General features: G+C 41.3%; 1 protein-coding gene across 2 annotated transcripts in view; it reads left to right on the top strand.

Moving 5' to 3' along the window:
* The window catches only part of Prkag2 (protein kinase AMP-activated non-catalytic subunit gamma 2), a 261,597-nt gene extending 241,494 nt beyond the window's left edge, over positions 1-20,103 (top strand). For both annotated transcript variants that reach the window (XM_048786686.1, XM_048786685.1), the window contains 10 exons: positions 3,091-3,172; positions 4,009-4,067; positions 5,593-5,638; positions 7,414-7,468; positions 8,488-8,614; positions 11,482-11,647; positions 12,044-12,081; positions 13,313-13,459; positions 16,226-16,319; positions 19,025-20,103. In XM_048786686.1, the coding sequence (XP_048642643.1) occupies positions 3,091-3,172; positions 4,009-4,067; positions 5,593-5,638; positions 7,414-7,468; positions 8,488-8,614; positions 11,482-11,647; positions 12,044-12,081; positions 13,313-13,459; positions 16,226-16,319; positions 19,025-19,056 (846 nt within the window). In that variant the 3' untranslated portion in view covers positions 19,057-20,103. The remainder of the gene's footprint in view (positions 1-3,090; positions 3,173-4,008; positions 4,068-5,592; positions 5,639-7,413; positions 7,469-8,487; positions 8,615-11,481; positions 11,648-12,043; positions 12,082-13,312; positions 13,460-16,225; positions 16,320-19,024) is intronic.
* Positions 20,104-21,188: the final 1,085 nt, after the last annotated feature.

Below are 21,188 nucleotides of genomic sequence, written 5' to 3' on the forward strand. Positions count from 1 at the left end.
CACATATAGAATCCCTCCTGTGTAGGAGACACAGTGCAGGACTGGGTTTAGTAAGTGTGCAGAATCATTGATGAATTCCCTCTGATCATCAGTGATCCCTTTGCTTTTGTGCAGGTGAACCAGGCACATACATAATTCTACAAAAAGGCAAAATGTGTCGCGACAAATGAGTAAATAGCTTCTGCATTGTTAATCTTGCAGTCTGTTTTACGTCCCTGTAATTCTCACCCATTTCTTTCACTACTAGATTAAAAACGGTGTAATGTAGTGGATATGAAGAAAATCATTCTCTTTTAGTTAAAAAAAGTTATACAAAAACAATATAACAGTTTTTTAAAAGAAATACAGATTTTATTGTCCCAGCTCCTTAATATAGCAGTGTAATTATTGGCTTGCTTCTCTTTGATCTTTTCCATTTTACATATTTTATATCATTACCACAATATATAATTTTATACTCAGTATTTTTATTGTCAAACTTTTTTTAACTTCAACATACTCTTCATAATTATACAGTTTTAACCAGTGTTAGATATGTTTTTCTCATTGGTATGCTCATATTTTAACAAGTTTTCTTTTGTTAGGTGGATATTTTTTTAGGTTTCAATTTTATAAATATTGCTATGTCAGACGTCTTTTCAGGAATCCCACTCCCCAAAATAATCCAACCAGGAAGCCACAGCACAGTGGGAAGTGGGAATATCTTTGCTTCTTTCCTCACTTCCTCTCTCTGTCTCTCTCTCTCTTTGTTATAGCCACACCCCCTGTCCTTTTTTGCCCCAGCACTGGCCATGAAACCCAGGTGCACTTTATTGCTGAGCTACACCCCAGCCTTTTTTATTTTTTTATTTTGAGACAGGGTCCCATTAAATATCCCAGGCTGACCTTGAACCTGGGAACCTCCTGCTACAACTTCCTGAACAGCTGGAATTACAAGTGTGTACTGCCACACCCAGTTTTTATGATTTTTTAAATTTTTTAATTGGTTCTTTTTAGTTATACACAACATTAGGATTCATTATGACAAAATTATAAAAACATAGAATATGATTTGCTCTAATTCAGCCCCCAGTACTTCCTCTTTCCCTCCCTTGGTCCCTCCCCTATTTCCTTTCTTCTATTCTACTGATCTTTATGTCAGTTACTTATAGTTTCTTTAAGTTGATGTCTTGGGTGTCTGTGATGGTGAGATTCACTGTGGTATATTCGTATATATACGTAGGAAAGTTGGGTCAGACTCATTCCAGTGTTCTTTCCTTTCCCATCTATCTTTCCTCCTCTTTAGTCCCCTTCATCTACTTCACTAATCATTCTTCTATCCTCCCCCGCGTCCCCCTTTATTTTGGATTAGCTTCCGCATATCAGAGAAAATATTTGATCTTTGACTTTTGGGGACTGGCTTATTTCACTTAGCATGTTGATTCATCATACCAACTGTGGTTATATAAAAATATTTCATGGTTCCACCAGTGGTTTTATTTTATTTTATTTTTATTTTATTGTATTAGTTACACATGACAGTACAATGATCTTGACATATCATACATTTGAATCAAAAGGGGTATAATTTTTCATTTTTCTGATTGTACAGGTTGCAGAATCACATTGGTCATACAGTCACTATATACATACAGCAATAATAATGTCTATTTTATTCTGCTGCCCTTCCTATCCTCCCTTCCCCTCCCCTCCCCTCCCTTCACTTCTCTCTATACCCAATCTAATGTGACACACTTCTTTTTTTTTCCCACTTTGATTTTATAATAGCAATTATAAGGAGATAGAACTTCAAAGTATTGACTTATTTTAGCAGCTGTTAGTCAGCTTTCCATCACTGTGATAAAAATGCCTGAGATAAACAATTTGTAAAGAGGAAAAGTTCATTTTGGCTCACAGTTTCAGAGGTTTCAGTCCATGGTCACTTGGGCCTGTTGCTTTGGGCCTGTGGCAGTGCAGCATATCGTGGGGGTAGCATGGGGCAGAGTAGGCGTTCACCTCTTGGTAGCTGGGAAGCAAAAAGATAGAAAGAAGGGAAAGGAGGGGCCAGATCCCATTACCCCTTCAAGGGCGTGCCCCCAGTTCCTAATTCCTTCCACCAGGGCCCACCCCTGTATCTTCTGTCACCTTCCAGCAGCACCACAGCTGGGGACCAGGCCTTCAGCACATGGGCCTTTGGGAGACATTTAAGATCCAAACTACGGCAGCAGCTATAAATGATGCTTTAGATTCCCTTTAGTTTTTATTTCTTTCGGTTATTAACAAAATTCAAACATTTTCCTTATTTGTACTGCATTTTGTATTTAGAGTATCGTTTCGGCACTGAGCCTTCAACTATTAATAAATCATCTGTCTGTTACCTTATACTATCCCACGGGGCATTTGTCATGAGGGCTAAATGAGATTCTTGTCTTAGCATATTCTGAACAGTGCCTGACCCATAATAGGCACGTACGGAGTGTCCTTAGGGGAATAAAAGTGCAAGTACATTATATCTTCAGATCTTTTCTTTTTCATCCTTGGGGAAATGAGAGTGTTTGTTTGTTTTTGTTATTGAGCATATTAAAAACAAATTTTCATTTCAAGTCATTTGAGATAGCTTCAGTATTTTCAAATGAATTATTAATCACATATAGTAGAAATTGGAGGCTTTAATTATTTTGTATGGCTTTAATTATATGAAGTCTTTATGTTAACAAAAAATCTTCAGGGCTGGGGCTGTAACTCAGTGGTGGTAAAGCACTCGCCTCGCATGTGTGAGGCACTGGGTCAATCCTCAGCACCACATAGAAAATAAATGAAGATATTGTGTGTCCATGTACAACTTAAAAAAAAAATTAAAAGTCTTCACTCACAAGAGGGAAAGAAATTGAAGTTAATTGAATTGTTTAGTTTCAAAAAGCAATCTCCAATCCCTGTATGTTCTTAAGTATAATACAGGTGGATTTTTGCTAATAACATGATTTCCAGATTGTCAAACTGACAAAACCCGCCATCAGAGATAACGAGGAGAGACGATGGACGTCCTGTTGCGGTATCTTCCTCCGACAGGTGGTCATCCCAGCTCGTGTCCTTCCTCTGCTTTTTCTCTAGGTCAAGAAGGCCTTCTTTGCCTTGGTGGCCAACGGTGTCCGGGCAGCGCCACTGTGGGAGAGTAAAAAGCAGAGTTTTGTAGGTGAGCAGGGCGAGCCTGGGGGAGTCTGAAACAGGAGGACAGCTGGGGGATGTGCAGGGCGCCCTTGGAGCTCAGGTGGTGAACCTGTTGCTGGTCACAGGACTTCCTTGCTTTTGCACACGGGTAAGGCAGGACTGCCGGAGACCCAGAACACTGCCGTGCTTTCGCTGGAGTCCTTTGGTGGTGTTCTTTTAAGTTAGCAACTCTTTGACACTCTGAAGAGCTTGTGTGCCTTTGTCAACCCGGGGACAAAAGCCCACCCTTGTGCGTGGCAGATGCGCATTTGCAGCCCTAGCTCAGGGGTGCCTGTTCAGCACATCATTTTGAAATAGCCTGTGTCTGCTTCCCCCCAGGTGATAATTCCCTTAGGGAAGCGGGTCATATCTTAATCTTCTGGCACATAGTAGGTACACAGCAAATGTTGACCCTCTTTCCTAAAACTGTTTTATTTATAGTGGAAAACCATCTCAGTGCTTCCAGAGGGTCATGTTCCTAAAGCTATATTCCTGAGAATTCTTTATTAGACTATACCTTATTGTTAAAGTATTTTAGATCCTTTAGCTCTTTTAGATGTTTTATAACAATTGACAATTTTTTCCCATTGATTTGCCAAATATTCTCATTCCGTAGCTAAATTTCAGGTTTAATTTCAGCTAGAATTATACCTCTAATTAGACATAGAAAATACATTAATAGAAATATATTAACCTATGCTTAAGATCTTTAAGGTATATTTTATTAGCTTTTTTAGTAAATATTCGAGGTTCACTTGCCATTTAAATTTTCCTTGTCCATGTCCACAGTTTTGTTTTTAAACATACTATTCTTTGTTCCAGGAATGTTAACAATCACAGATTTCATAAATATACTGCATAGATATTATAAGTCACCTATGGTAAGTGGCATTGATCCTTACTATTTTATTAATTGGTACTGTATATGTCTGTTTGTGGAGGGGGCATATTTTAAGATCTTTTTGGTATGAGATGGGGGTGCATGGTTCGTTATTTCACATATACGAAGAGGGAATTGCAAGGTGAAGCTACTACCCTCAGTCACATACTCATGGCTTGGCGCAGTTTTGCTCAGGAAAGCTGAAGGGAAATAGCTGCCACATTCCGCTCTCAGAGTTCCTCAAGTCAGTGGACCCTATGTTCTGTAAATGTCACTGAGTAGACGCTGCTTGACTTCCAAGAGCATCCTGTGGCAGCAGGGTACTGGGCGTCTGCTGGGCTGAGCACAGGGACACCTGCCCACTGCTCTTGTCCAGAGGGTCAGACCAATGGGGCCTCACACCTGAGATAAGGTAGGAGACCATAGGGTTTATCTTTGCAGGCCTATTCATGTGCATAGAGGTTGATGAGTTTCCCCAGCAATTTCATGGCAAGAGCTATGCGTACTTTATGGTTTTAAAGGACAAAAAAGAAAGTAGAGATTAAAATTGAAAAACTTCAGTGTTGGCTTTTTTCTGCCAGTGAAGGAAAGACTGCTCCAGCTGATGTGAGTAAGCAGCAGAGCCCGCGGAGCCTGCCCCACTGTTCTGCAAGAGTGTAGTTTGAAAACCACTTCTGTCCTTGGTTGAACACTGGGATGTTTATGATTCCACTGGTGTAGTTTTGGGTCTGTCTTTTTGTGAGCGTGAGGAGAGGCAGAGTTGTATACTTTATTTCACTGGCACTACATGGGGCATCTAAAAGGTGTAAGTCAATTCAGTTAATACTGTTGGCCAGTTGTCCACTACAGTCATGCATCACTCAACAAGGGGACACCATCTGAGAAGTGTGTGGGCATTTGACTTCCTTGTATGAAGGAAAATGCTTGCCTAAAATGCTATTATATAGCATTTCTATGTAAAATACAACAGCGAGTCATGGTGAGACACGCTCTCAGAAGGAAGTTTTAACAAAGACTATAATACTCTATTTTATGTCATGCGACATTCTGATTTCTTGAACGCCACCAAGGCAGGTTAATACTAGGGGTCATATCTTTGCTTTTGGACTAGGAAAACTCAGCACAAGTATGATATTTTCTGTTGTTGTTGTTGTTGTTTTTTCCAGTACTGGGGATGGAACCCAGGGCCTCATACATCTAGTCAAGCGCTCTACCACCGAGCAATATCCCCAGCCTACAGTGTGATTTTTAAATGGATGGATTTTGATAAAGTACAGCTAGATCCCATGTGACAAATCTCAGCAATGATTTATTAAATCAAAATTGCTGAAAAGCAGTTGGATCTAAATATAAAGCCCAAAGTTTTTCTTAATACTTGGATACATGTTTTTCTCTGCATTTCTTCTCATTTTCTAACTATAAACAGAAAAATGCTGTTATAAAAGCCGTATCATTTTCCAAGTAGTTTATTTGTTCCTGTATTGTATATGTTAACATTTGTAAATAAGAATTTTTCTTATTTGCAGGTACAAATTTATGAATTAGAGGAACATAAGATTGAAACATGGAGGGGTAAGCACTACTAGGTGCTAAAAATCTTTACTATCCGGGAGAAAATGTTAAACTTAGTGTGTAAAGTATGTTTTAGTATCACACATTCTTTTCTCTATGATAATAACACATTAGAGAAAACATATTGTTTTTTTTTGTTTTTTTTTTTGTCTTCATTTTGGAAGTCTGGCTACCCATTCTGGTAATGGGCATGTAGAGTACCCACACAAGCCAGGCCTGGCACTCGGGCTGGCAATGTAGAGGGAGTGAGCTGACCACAGAGCCAGCCCCTGACACCTGCCCTTGTACAGAAAATGCTCCAAGGACCTGCCAGACCTTCACAGAAGTAAGGGTCTGTTCTGATTTAAACTTATTTCTTTCCAAATTATGGCAAAACACAGAACAAGTAAGCCATAACTCTTGTGAATGGTTTGGATCAAAAACCAAGGAAATAATTCCAGGAACACTATTTTCTGTCACATTGAAATTCACCCTTTTCAATCGTAACACTTTTCTGCAGTGGAACCATTTTTTGAATTCTTGTTTTGTGATTGCGAATGAGTCTTCCTGAGCCCATGAGTGGATGGTGGAGCAGGCAGGGGTGGTGGGATGGGAGTGAGAGGACCCAAACTGAGTGGAATGAAGAGCCCTTGGAGAGGGTATCCAGGGAAAAGCCTGGATGGAAATGGAGGGACCAGCCAGACGTGGTGGCACACGCTCTAATCCCAGCAACTCAGCAAAGCCCCAAACAACTTAGTGAGACCTCATCTCAAAATTAAAAAGGGCTGGGGATGTAGCACAGCAGTAAAGTGCCCCTGGGTTCAATCGCCAGAACCGCCTCCCAAGAAAAAGAGAGAAAAGAAATGGAGGGAACAACTGAAGGGAAATTTCAGATTGGAAATTCAGTAGTCTGGATTTGCACCTCCCATAGTATGCCCGAGAATACACAATGATGGTCACTGAGAACAATGCTCAGTATCTCAAAAGCTCTGCAGGCCCTTTTAATGAGTTAGAGGCTTTGTTGAGTGATATATTTGATTTATTATCGCTTTCTCAATCCACGCTGAATGAATTAAGTCAACATGGAATCCATATGGCCTGTTATGATGTGATTGTGTAACTTAACATCAGGACCAATAATTCTTATCAAATGATACTTTACCCACTGTTGACCAAGGTATAAGTATATTTACATATTTCGTACATGGTATTTGGTAGAAATAATAGTGCTTAGGTATTCTCAACTACCTTCTTGTGCATACCTTGGGAAAGCAAATTAATTACAGTTGATACCTTTACCAAGAAAATTTCCATTTGCTGGAAAGATTCCCAGGATTCAGTAGGTTGTGAGCATTAATTTAGTAAAATGAAACAAGAACATTTAAAGAGCAAAGTTTATTATTAACTAATTTTATCTTATAACTTATGAAAATTATCTTTAAAGTATTTTGTAAATGCTTCATTTCTTGAGCGTAATTTTAAATTGATAGCATTCTGATAAAAGAGCTGGTATTGCTCTTTTATCAGATTGCTTGACTTTTCCCCCAATGTTATAAATATCTGTTAAAATCCTGTTTTTAAATATTTAGTTTTTCTTCAAAGGCAACATTCAGAGAACAATCAAAGTTGCTTAATACTGCCATACCTATAATTAACAGAATAGTTTTTAAAATTTCTTTGGATGTAGATTTTTAATTCTTTTAATTCTCTGTAAACAGAAGGGTATTTGAATTTCTGTGATAACGGCAAACAGCAAATATGTTAACTAACTGCGCATTTTCTTTCTATAAATACAGAGCTTTATTTACAAGAAACATTTAAGCCTTTAGTGAATATATCTCCAGATGCAAGGTAAACGTGTAGTTTTTTTCCCTTTATTTTCATATATCTGTTTTATTATCATGTTAGATAAATAGAAGCAAACAAACAAAACATTCTCCACTCTAAATGGGGCCGGCCTCCCTAACTCCAAATCTGAGTTCATTAAAGTTAGGGACAAGAGAAGTCACAACCATGTTCCTGCACGAGGTTGACATGACCTAGGCAGATGGTCACACTACGCAATCCTGAACGTCCAATCTCCTGTGTTGGGTCAGTGTAGGGAGCTGTGCAGTTGCCAAATCTTGGGCTCACCCCACCCTGCTCAGGCAGTCCAAGAGGACAGAGCCTGGGGATGGTACAGAAACAGTACTGACTCTGATCCTGGAAGGCTTTCATGAAAAAGGATAGTCTAGAAGACATTTTCAAATCTCAAGAACTCTAGAGAGAAAAGGTAAATTATTTGTTTTATTTTTCTCATTTCCAAATCTTAACAGGAAGACACACCCAAAAGCCTTCTTGGAGCCAGTCATAGGGGAGGCAGTGAGTAGGCAGAAGGTGGCTCCACCCAGTCCGGTGGCTGGAGCCACAGGCGCCAGTTCCCACCCTGGGAACCCACCCTGGGAGCCCACCAGCTAGCTTGGCCTCTGTGCGATCCCCAGTGCCCTAGCTCCCCTAAGGGCTGTGTGGTCTGTCCTAATCCAGGTCCCTAAATACACTGCGAAGGAGTATTCCCTACAGACTTGAAGCTAGCACTTGTGTTTCAGATATTTTAACAGATTGTGAAAAACTAAAAATATACTGTGGTCTCCAGATTAAAACTTGTCCATGGGCTGGGGGTGTGACTCAGTGGTACAGCCTTCGCCTGGCATGCATGAGGCCCTGGGTTCCATCCCCAGCTCTGGGGGAAAAAATCATAACAGTATTTTAAGTTGATAAGCCTTTTATTATGGTAATATACAAACACTGGAAATGCTTTAAAGCTGGGATAGTCCAAAGATTTCTGACTTTTCTTTAAAGCCTCCTAACAACTTTAATGGCTTTTCCCGCAGCCTCTTCGATGCTGTGTACTCGTTGATCAAAAATAAAATCCACAGATTGCCAGTTATTGACCCTATCAGTGGGAATGCACTTTATATACTTACTCACAAAAGAATCCTCAAGTTCCTCCAGCTTTTTGTAAGTAGTATTTAGTGTTTCTAAAGACATAGTTGCATTTACTTCAATTAATTCATTTCAAGTAAATTGGCTTCTGTTACTCTCAGTAGTAGATTGTTAGTTTTGAGGTCTCCACTTCTAAACTTTAGTTTTTCAACTTAACTACTATTTGAATTGTACATTCTCAAAGTTGATTTCAGTTAAAAAGCAATCACATTCAAGTGCAAGTACCAAAATAATAAAAACACTTGGAATTAATTCTCCACCTAAATTAGAACATTTTATCACCTAATACCCAAGGGGAGGTAAAACTGTTGACAAGTCAGTCTAATTAAGGACTGCTGTACAAGTAAACTGAACCAATGTTTAGGACAAAAGTTGCTTCATGATGCTTTGATCAGTGTTATGGTTCAAGAAACATGTTCAAAAAATACTGTCCCTGAGGTTATCTTCTTATAAACAACAGCAATACTAGGAAATCCCAAAGCAAATAAAATTTTGTCAAGAGAATACCATGTTGGTCCAAATCAGGCCTCTATTATCCATTCATTTTCTCAGTGGTGTCTGAAATTAGCTGTTCTCATAGTCATTTAAAACCCACAACCTCTTTGGTCCACAATGTGAAAAGAGGCTCAGAAGCGAGACAGCTTCTCTGCTCCCCCTTATTACTGTCACTGAATTTAAGGTTACACATAAGTAGTCAGATAGATCCCTAGGCAGCATTGGTAATTCAGAGGAGGTCATTTGAAAAGTTGTTTTTTCCTAAAGAACATAGTAGATATTAAAAATCTACTTCAAACTAGCTCTTCCACTTTCTCCTCCACAGCTCTGCGTAGGAATTAAAATTGCATTCAGTGTAATTCACAGGCTGACCAAGCTCTTCCCCTGGAAGCAGCCTTGAAATATCTTGTTCATCAAACCAGTCTTACATTTTAAAATAGTCTATATATATAAATTACACTTCATGGTTAAATAAATGCTATGAAATAGGAAGGAGAAGAGTAATTTACCAAAAAAATAAACAAAAACATGAAGTTTAATAGACAGTCTAGGGAAAAAAATGAGGGACATATTGACATTGTTTATCAATGTCGATATGTAATCTGGGAATGGGGCTGCCTTATCGTTTAGGTTTTGCAGAAACACCGGGTGTGGGGTAAAGAGGCACTTTTTTTTTTAACATATTTGTTTTTTAGTTGTAGTTGGACACAATACCTTTATTTTGTTTATTTATTTTTATGTGGTGCTGAGAATCGAACCCAAGGCCTTGCACATGCTAGGTGAGTGCGCCTCCACTGGGCCACAATCCCAGCCCAAGAGGCACATTTTCAGACTCCACATGTCCTAGGCCTATAGTGCACTTATTCCTTAAGAGTCATAATTCTGAAATGTGTTAACTATGAGAGCTGCTGGTGCCCGGCACTGGGCTAGCACTTCACAGGCTGAATTACCGCCCCATCAGCTGGGTATTTATTATTAAGCCCATTTTATAGGTGATGCCCCTAAGCAAGGTGAAGTGTCTTGGCTAGGGTTCTGTGGCTGGCAGGTGGCAGAGCTGGTATGCATACCAAGCACTCCAGATCTGCAGCCACCTCTGACAACCGTCTGCTGGCCCGTGAGGTTGTACACAGGGGCGACAGGCCCAGAGTTGCCCAGGCAGTGAGTTGTGAGTTGCAACCCAAGAGCCTCTGCAGGCCCAGACCACCCATGCTGTCACCGCCACACCAAAGGACAGGTGTGAGAGTGTCCCTCTGCAGAGCTAGGTCAGATTTTTTCCCTTATAAAAATAGAGGAGGTTGCCTCTGCCCAGTACTGCCTTATATTTGGGCCAATGTGGTAATTAGAATCATGCTACTAGAATATTCAGCTAGAGGTTCTCAGATAAAAATGTGGAATTTAAATAAAGAAACTTCAGGATCTGATTTTTACTGAATTAATGAGATCATAGTCTGAGAAAAGGTAGCATTACCCTTCAGGATATTTGAAAATTAGCCCAAGCCTAGAGTTTAGAACAGGGAATATCCTATATTGAGATGGACTAGATGACCTAATAGGTCTTTCTTTTTTTTTTTTTTTTTTTTTTCTCTAAATTTCTAGGATTCTCATGATTTGAATATTGATGAACTCTTTGACTTGAACATTTTGTTTCTTCTAATTGTTCATCTTTTCCTGATAATTATAAGGTACACCAGGAGGATGGAATCAACTGTACCCTTTATAAAAGGTGGATCTTTGAAACCATAGACCTTATTTTGTTATGTCAAACATGATCCTAGACTTTTCTGACTTATCCCTCCTCCTTGAAAACTGCCCATGAAAAGAACATTAATTTTTAAGGGTTCTGTTAATTCTATTCAGCTGGCTTGTTCTTTGTTCCTAATAGACAAAACCTGGAGTCCTCCAAGGAGTGGTCAGGGTGTGGAGTGGGTGGAGTGAGGACTAGCCTCGAGGGCTCAGCCATGCCAGGGGTCTGGGGTTTGCAAATCCTGGGTTCTTCATAGATGTTACTCAGCGCCACCAGCAGGACCAAAGAGTTTAATGTGAATAATTAAGAATAAATGTTCTGTTCTTGGTGGCTTCCAAGTCTTAATTTCCCAAAGAAAGCTGTTGTTCCCTTCATCTACCCACTTTTTCAGTGAATGGATAGGAGAAATGTTATAATGTTAAAATGCTTTGAATACTTTAAAGATAAGCATAGATGTGCAACTGGTTTGAATGAAAGATGCAATTGTTATGTAACTTTTTCATGTTAATTGAGACATCCAAGCAGATTGTTAGAAAAGGCAACTTTGATATATCGGACATAGTTTTCCATGCAGATCTGGACATTTGACCATCAGGAGGGTTTGTGGTGGTTCTGGAACGTCTGCGTTTGTCTCCCTGTCTAGATGTCTGACATGCCAAAGCCCGCCTTCATGAGGCAGAACCTGGACGAGCTGGGAATAGGAACGTACCACAGCATCGCCTTCATCCACCCAGACACCCCCATCATCAGAGCCTTGAGCATATTTGTGGAGAGACGAGTGTCGGCTTTGCCCGTGGTGGACGAGTCAGGTCTGTGCAGCTGTCCCTGCCAAACCATAGTCCCTGTTTACTCTTCAAGGCAAAGTATGGGAGAAGCAGAGAATGAACTTTTAGATGCAATGCATTCAGCACTTAGGAGCTCTCCGGAAAATAAGAAATTTAAACTCGTTTATATTCATAGTTTCACTAAAATATGATTTCATGTCCATCTTAAAATAGACATGATCTTTGTTCTTCATGGACAAAAACTGGAGTCCTCCAAGGAGCAGCCAGGCGACGGAGGTGGGTGGAGTGTCAGGACTTGTGAGTGGCAGCTCAGACAGGTCTATCAGTGCTTAATCCCTGGTAACGGCTTAGTTAAGACTGATTTTAAATGAGTTATTTCTGTTCCTCAAATATTTTTCTAACACATATTTTCATTTTTAGGAAAAGTCGTCGATATTTATTCCAAATTTGATGTAATTGTAAGTATTTTCAATTTTTTAAAACCTCTTAGAACATATCTTAAAGCCTGTTTAACCTATTTTTATGTTTTTCTCTTGTTCCCTAATAATTCCTAACTTCTTTGAGGTTGAAAATCTTAGAAAATTTCAGGCTCCCCATAGTAAAGACTTTTAATATTCATTGGTTTAGCAATGAATCATATGTTAGTGTGCAGTAGCATTTAGTACTTGTTTGTCTTTCCAACAAAAGACAGACCTGCCACTGTAGCATGTGTTGAAATGGTCATGCTGTCTGTAGGTGCGTGCTCAGTATACACGGGAGTTTGTGGATGCCCTGCCAAATGCACCCTCCTGCTTGCTGACTGGGAGCCACTGTTCGGAACAAGATTACAAGTGAATTTTTATTAAATAGCATTACATAGAGTCCTATATTTGAATCCTGACTTAATTCTCCTAGGTTCACTGTCCATTCTGCATCTTTCCATGTGCAGCTCCTTTCTTCCCATTTACTCTAAGGAGTTTGACACTGTTTCTAAGAAAAGGAACAGATACTTTGCTCCAAAGTACACACCATGTGTTGCTACAGTACTGACCCCTGCATTAAATATTCTTTTGCATCTGTCTCAAATCTTTGGTTCATCCTATTCTGTTTAACATAATAGACACCAAAATATAAGTTCATTGGAATTTTGGTTGAATGGGACCCACTAAAATTAATCAGAACCCTGAGACACTATTTGGCTTTATGAGACTTGACTTCTCAGACCTGCTGTTCTCCCATAAATTCTTGACTCTGATGGGCCACTGCTGTTGCCACCACCAGCACCACCACCAAGGCCTTCCTGGCAAAAGCCTTGTCTCTGGGGAGCTCATTGGGAAAGTTTATTGATGCAGGCTCCCTACCTCTGTAGTACTTGTCACCTTTTATAAGTGTTAGTCCTCTCAAAAGATGCTACCAGGCCCAGTGTGGAGCACTCAAAGGTAAGAATGAGGAAAGCCTCTGGCAGGATACGTCACTAACACTTACAACACACTCCATAGTTAACGTGTACCTCGTGATGTGAAGTCTTTAATTATGATTGATAAGATGATGAAATGACAGCACTGTGGCATGATACAAGCTAGAAAGAACTTTTGGTGTCCAGATAAGATAAATATTAAAGTTTTTACAAATCAGCTTGTTTTAAACTTGACACAGTTTTGCCATTAATGTGGATCAGAATGAAAGGGTTCTGATCTGTGACTGTTACAGAATCTTGCTGCTGAGAAGACCTACAATAATCTGGATATCACGGTGACCCAGGCCCTGCAGCACCGATCACAGTATTTTGAAGGTGTTGTGAAGTGCAGTAAGCTGGAAACACTGGAGACCATCGTGGACAGGATAGTGAGAGCCGAGGTGAGAGCCCCGGCCCCAGCCTTCCACCTCCTCCCCGTCCCACTGCAACAAGCAGGCCACTGCCATTGCCCAGGGCCTAGCGCAGCTTCCTCTGGGTGATCCAGAAAGGGTCGTTGAGTTGAAGTGAGTTCATTAATAATTCTAATATCATAGTTGAATCGAAAACACTGGTGAGATACTTTCACAGCCTGAAAAATGTGCACATGAGGAAACAAAAATTGCCCCAGAAGCTTTAAACTCAGAGTATTTATGAATTCCAAGTTTAAAATGTATGACTTATGTTATTTTAACAAAGTAAATGGTAAATCAATGAAATAGAACTTTTTAAAGTTAATTTGCTCTCTTCATACCAATCTCTCTCTTCCCTGATTTAGATCATCATCAATGGCCTAGCAGCCCCCAGTCTCCTGAGCCTCAGCACCCACAGCCCTGTACTCCGCGGCTGAGTGGGTGTGCAAGTATGCGTGGTGCAGGACCCTGTAGGGAAGAGGGGAAGGATCTCCGTGTGGCTTGCCTAATTCAGCATACCCATTCCCACTGTCATTCCTGTCCTGTCAGGCAGGTCCAGGAGTGTTGTCCTGTGTCAGTCTTTACAGCTAAAGCTATGACTCTCTTCCTTCTGGAAGAGCCCCCAGTTAAACAAAATGCATTCCTAATGAGAAGTCTGTTTTGATATTATTATAAATGTAAGAGAACTGGCCAAGAAGCAAAGTTCCTGATTATTTTTAAGCTAATAACATGTGACCTTACATTGCTTTCTGATAGTGACATGCAAAGTTACATCAAAGGCCATCGTTATTATTAGAGATCCACCAAGCCCTCCTTTAACTCTGTATGTTCAAGCACCCCACCTCCTGTTTCCTACTCTGAGTTAGCCCCCAGCTCCACCCCCAGATCAAGGCTTTTAACTGCTGCACTAGCATCTCAGAGGCAAGCCTTCCCTTGTTCTACTTGAGTTCACCACTTGTTTTCAAAAGGTGTCAATTGACTTGGGAATACATCCTAACTTTTTATTAATGTCTTTGGAATTATGTACCTTCTGAAGATAAGCAGAAACAGGCAAGGTATCTCTCCCTATGTGTGAGGACAGTGGACATCCATGTGACAGAGTCCTTTATGACAATTAAAAATCATGTTACACATTGAAGAATATCCACTGGTATTGATGCTGAAAACCACTAGCAAGGCATTGCTAAGAGAAGAGGCCGGGCACTGTGCCCAGCAGGACTCCACGTGCTGTCCACGTGCATCTGCACAGAGAAGAGGCTCGAACACACACATAGCACAGGACTGACAGCGCTGTCTCTGGGCAGTGGAGTCCAGGGTGGTGTGGGGAAGGCCTGTGCTCTTCTCTGTTCACCTGCAGTAGAAATCTCTGCAATACAAAAGAGGACATTGAGGAAAATGATAATACAACTAAGTAGTTTTCTCAATTACACATCTTCACATTTTCCCTCTTTAAAATTCTTTGACCAGATGACTCCTATTGGAGCATGAAACCAATTTTTAGCTTTAATGTAGTTTGTTAGAAGAGGGTTCACGGGGTCAATAAAGACTCGGTTTATAGGAAAAACACAACACTAACTTTAAGGTACCTGGGACAAGGAACACTTGTAGATTTCAGACTCAGCAATAGTTGTCATTATTTTTGGTTCTTGTTTACAAAGAATCATGTGAGCACTCTAGGGGAGATGATTTCCCTTGACCTTCAGTAGATCAAAAGATATTATTACAATTATTAAATATTGATAATAAAATATGTCTAGCATAGAATTTAAAACATTCTCTGATCCTAGATATAAACCATTATTTTAATTTATAGTTATGGTCAGTAATTATACTGTGTTATATCACAGGAGTATTGAAGAACCTGAAAGCTTATTAGAAAACTTTTTGAAGAAATTTATGTTGCTCAATATGAGAAAGATGACCAAGTGACTTTTATTAACCTAAAGCAAACTCTGATACCAAAAACATCACCAACATCATGTCATTAGAGACAAACTATAAAAGCAGAATTTCCCCCATTCTCTATCTCCTTCCTGTGTCCAAATTTTGTGCGAAGGCTCTGCCTGTTCTGTGGAGAGGATCCTGCGGGGAGCCATCTGGCCCGCGGTTGCTTCTGGAGATTAAGTCAGAGAGGCCAGAAGAGCACCGTGCTCTTGCCATGCCGTCCGCTGGAAGGATGTTACAGTAATGCTGCAGAATGTCCTCCATTCATTTATAAATAGTTTAGAGAGGAAAACTAGAGGTTAATAGTATCCATTTCACTTCATTATAGTTCATTTATCCTTCTGAATATTATTCTTATGAATTTCATAGAGAAAAGACACTACAGAAAATAAAAGGCAATCTTAGGTGGCCCTGTTTCCTAGTTTCTGTAACAGTCTGGATTTCTTTCCCATGTAGAACAGGTTTCCTGATGGCTACTAGAAACAGATTCACCTTTAAAAAAGTAAAACTTCTGTGCTTAAGAGAATGTCTATAGCTACATTGTACTTCTGTGCTGAACGTGCCTTTTATCAATGTTCTGAAATTTTAAAACTCAATAGGATATAGTTGGCTTATACTTCTTGGACAGGGTCAAGCAAATCAGCATTGCACTTTGACCCTAGAGCCCCAGGCCTTTCTCTGGCTCAATCCACCATTGCTTCCTCTCATTCATGGGATTTATTCATTGTACTAAAGTGCATGAGTGGCATTTTCCCCAATATCCCTCTTAAAACACTTTTTATTTACACGCAGCCTGCTTTCTCCTCTCCACAGGTCCACCGGCTGGTGGTAGTAAACGAAGCAGACAGCATTGTGGGTATTATCTCCCTGTCAGACATTCTGCAAGCCCTGATACTCACACCAGCAGGTAAAAATGCTGACTTCAGTCTTGACCCCAGTGTCTAGAAAGGGAGGGAGGTGGGGTGGTGAATGGTGTTTTCTCCCATTTCCTCCAGCCCCCCGCTCCAGATCGAGGCTTTGTATGTTACCTTGTCGTCCATTTCCATTTTCATTCTCGTCTCAGTTTTGAAATTTTGATGTTCCATTTAGAGGAAGAAAGTTATAGGAGATATTCCCAGAGGGGAGGAGGGTGGCGGGGACCCGAGAGCTGGGGTTTCTCACGTGCTGTGTATTCAGTGGTGAGATGGGCTCTACAGGTCTCGAAACCACCAGAGCCCCTCCCTTTCTGTTTCTCTTCTTCCCACTGCTCTCCCTCCTGGTCCAGATCAAATGTCAGCAAGCCAGCCTTGCAGGGCCACAGACCCAAAGCCAAGATGGGACAATAAGTGGCACTTATTATTGTTTGAACTCTCTGGAGTGGAGCAGTAAATGATGCATGTTGTATGATATTGATTTTGCGTCAGTTCAGAATCAATCAAACTCAGCCAAGACTAGTTTTTATTTTTTTAGTTGTAGTTGGATACAATACCTTTATTTTATTTATTTATACGTGGTGGTGAGGATCAAACCCAGTGCCTCACGCATGCTAGATGAGCGCTCTACCGCTGAGCGGCACTCCAGCCCCCCAACACTAGTTTGTATAATTAGTCTGTAACCTAAAAACGCCCACCCTAATGGAGTCCCCACCACCTGAATCATTCTTACTAGTTGAGAATGCCAAGAGAGCTGTCCCTGTGGAGCAGTCCCCTTCACAGGTGGCCTGGGCTTCAGCATCAGCATTAGTTTCACCTGGAACTTATTAGAAACGCCTGTGGGGGGACCACCATGCATGTAGTAAGTCAGAAACAGATGCTGGGTCAGATGGGCCTCATACAGTGATTTTCAGACTCCAAGTGTTCGAGAGCTTCAAACTCACAATAATCTTCATAATCATGAAATAGTATAAACGAGTATGAGATTGCTTGTTGCATTACCCTAAAATTGGAATAACCCAAATATCTTTCAAAAGAAGAATGGATAAATTGTGTCATTCACCAGCGAAATCCTCACAGCCCCAAGAGTGAGCCACAGCTACCTGCCTGGTGGTGCAGAACGCCCCCCCGCCCCGCCCCAGCAACACTGCAAAGAGGAGGCTGCACTAACCCACACCAGGGAATGCCGGTATATAAATTTCCAAGCATATTAGGAAAAAGCTTCTTCAATGAGCAGACTCAGCCCCACAGGTGTATAGCTTGACATCTTCAGTGAAAGATCCCCTTTGTAGGGACTGGCCCGGGACCAAAGCAGCAGTCTGCCAGCAGAGTCTGTCTGAAGATCAGCCCAGGGCATCTGTCCCTTTGACCAAGATCTTTTGGGCATTAAAAACTCCAAGTAAACCCGTCAGGTGACTTATCGTCTGGGCCTTGGTGTCTCAAACCATAAGCATGAGAAGGGCGAGCTGGATGAGTTTAAATTGCCTCTAGGCTCGGTATTTCAAAACTGTAAGTCATTCACGCTCCTCCCACCCCTGCTGAGACAGTGACGCAGTCTGTTTCACAGCTGGAATTTGGAGTGTTTGTTCACTTAGAAATCACTGGATTGGCATTCTCAATGGCATATTGTATACAACCCCATTCGTTAGGGGAAACCTTCTGTGACCCTGATAGCTGCACTGCAAGTGAGCACCTGGAGAGGAGCTCACAGGCCCCGGGTCCATCCGCCACAGCAGTCAGCACCCGCACATCAGGGGAGGTACCCATGTGTTCAGCAGCTGAATGCCGGCACCACTGGTTCCATCCAGATGTGGCTCTCTGAATGTCACCTCACCTCAGTGAGCCTCAGTGTCATCTGTAGAGTGAGCAGGATGCACAGTCCCATCTCCTACTAAGATTCCATGAGATGAAACAGAAACCATGAATGAAAGCCACTGGTGCTTGGCAGGGCACCCAGGATGAGCACCGCTGGGTGGCCATTTACGGAATAGTCAGAGGACTGTTGAGACCTACCTGCTGTGATGCAATGAAAAGTGCCAGTGGCCATTCTTTTCACCATATAAGGGCCACAGTTCCCTGTTAGGGATACTGATTCAATACAATAATATTTTCTTTTTTTTTTTTTTTTCAAAGTTTTCAGCAATAGTTCATTGCTGAAACTTAGACTGCATGTGAGCCTGTGTAGCTACACCCACACTGGATGGGCATGCAAGCAATCCGATGGTAGTAACAGCCGGGTTTTAGCCCCTTATCCTAGTAGATTGTTAATCTCTTCCTGAAGTCTAGCGTCTGCTGTGTTCAGAACAGTCGCTTTCCCTACTAACCCATTGTGAAATGCCCTCGCCAGACTCTTGTAGGCATTGCGTGAATTTTCCCTAGACATGCTTTGTGTTTTAGACTTTTGTAGGTATGCGCAACTGAAATTCTCTATGCCTATGCTAAAACCTACCTACATACATCTTCTGAAGTTTTTAGCAGTGGAATCTACGATATTTAGAATATTTAGAATCACATATTTAGAATCACAACTTGTAATGTGGATCAGCACAGCAGTGTGTTGGTCGGGGGAGCTGGGAGCCGCCTGCCTGCTCCTTCCCCCCCTGGACCATTGTCCTACGTGCTGGGCACGTAGAAGCCAGTGGTGCAGAACACTCTACTGTTAGCATAAGCTTTGAAACTTTCATTTTCCATCTTTTGGCAGGTGCCAAACAAAAGGAGGCAGAAACAGAATGACGGCGGAGAATGTAGACCTCCTCGTAGGAGAACTTGAACAAAGTTTCTGGGTCACGATTTGCCTCATGAACACTGGCTGCAAGTGGGAGAGAGTAAAATGGCGAAGAATGTATGTCAGGGTTTAGTAATGGGTGTTTTTCCAGTGTTGTAAGCATAAAAAAAGAGAGATTTTATGTGCTTGAAGATTCAGCCTTGCGTTAAAGACTGTTTTCAGACCTTCATCTGAAGGATTTTAAATGCTGTATGTCATTAAAGTGCACTGTGTCCTGAAATGTTTATTATTTTTCATTTCCAAGAATTCACTGGTATGGAACAGGTGATGTGACATAAGGTGAGTGTACAGCATGTTTAGATCACAGTGCCTTATGTCTGAATACAGCAATATGTCATCGCTGCTGCCCGCCCCGCCCGAGAGTGCGCATGAAGTGACACCGAGCTTGAATGTGGAAGTCTTTGAACCTTTTACCAAATCAGTTATTTTCATTAGGTTCGTCAAAAAGTTGTAATTTGAATATAAATAATTTCTTTACAACTTCAATGACACTTCTCTAAGTGTCTGAGCTAACATGTCAACGGGCTGCTTTACGACAGCTTTATTTATTTTTACTTTCATGCAGTTTTTTTACACATCCTTTGGTGGGTAAACTTCACCATGTCCTTTAATAAACTCTTGGTTATTTCAAAATGGCAAATTTCTCATTATTTAATTTTGGATCTGGAAAGGATAGGACTTCTAAAATAGCCACTGTTGGGATTTAAAGACGTGGAAACAGGCCGTGGCTGGGAGGAAACAAAGTGCCGGGAAGATGTCTATTTTTTTCTTGTGTATTGAACTGTAAAATCATGATGTTTGTGTGACTGTTGATGAGACTGTAAATCTGACTGTGGCACAGCAGTGCTATTATAGAGTTGAAGCAAAACAACATTGCCTGATGTAAGTGCTCTGAACATGTTGACGCTGTATATATATGAGGAGAGGTTGAGGTTTTGTTTTTTGGGTTTTGTTTTGTTTTTTCAAATTGAAAAAATAAATCCTACTATCTACCATTTTGTTAAAGAGGTTCTTTAAAATACCGTGTATTTCTACGTGTATTAATTAAAATTCTACATGCAGTTTTCCTCTTAGCTGTTTCTCCCCAAATAAGGGAACACATGGATTCTCATCTGTTATCCATCATCAGAAAAAAAACTCATGATTTAACTCATGACCCCTTTCCCTCCATTATTAAATATTAACATGTTTAAAAATTGCTACACAGATTTTCTTGTGCTAGGTGTCTGTTTCTTAAGCCAAATGTGAGAGGAAGAATATATAGTGTGTTTCCCCATGGAAGCAGTTGTGGTTTTTTGAGTTAAACTAGTGGCAATATTTGGGAGGAAGGGAACGTGTCTCAAAGTTGCTGAAGCAGTGAAGTTCTGGAGGGACCTGATGAATCCACTCCATCTGTAGCACACCCGTGCGTGCAGAGGCTCCAGGCACAGAGGTGTGCAGGTGTAGACAAAAATGTGTCTTTGCTTTAGGAAACAGTTTGGGGCCCCTTTAAAACATGTGCGTTTTCTGCTCTTGGGAGGCCTGGGTCAGGGGCTCTGGCTCCCATCAGCGTCCTTTGTCAGGGTTTGTTCCCTCTGTGGCATGCCAGGCCCACCAGGGTTGGGAGCAGCCTGCTCCCAGCGTTAGACCCCACCTTGGCTGTTAGGAGTGTCTTTCCGTCTACAGGCCTCTGATAAAGGCTTGGTGTGGGCAAGTGCTTCTCAGTGCCCTCCTGGGAGTGAGGGAAAGTGGAACGTGTGCATGGAGGAGAGAAGCCAGGTGAGCCTAAAATAGAAGAACCCACCTCAGAAGCCCTGCTGGACAGCCCTGTGCTTGTGTCAGCTTCCCTCTTGGTGCCTGCAGGGGGTCTGTTGGCGGAGCCACCGGGCCGTGTGAGGAGGCCCCAGTGCCGGGGCCTCAGCTCGGGCTCCAGGACCCGTGCTGCAGCCAGCAAGGCAGGAGCATGCTGGAAATAGCACCTCCATTCCAGAAAGGGAGGGCATCTGCTCTGTTTTACATTCTAACCTCCAAGAAAGGTTTGCAACGTAAATTTATTGAGCCGACAACATGTCATATAACATTTTATTGGAGAATCATTTAC

Source organism: Marmota marmota, unplaced genomic scaffold (genome assembly GCF_001458135.2).
Source record: "Marmota marmota marmota unplaced genomic scaffold, marMar, whole genome shotgun sequence".
NCBI classification, from domain to species: Eukaryota; Metazoa; Chordata; class Mammalia; order Rodentia; family Sciuridae; genus Marmota; species Marmota marmota.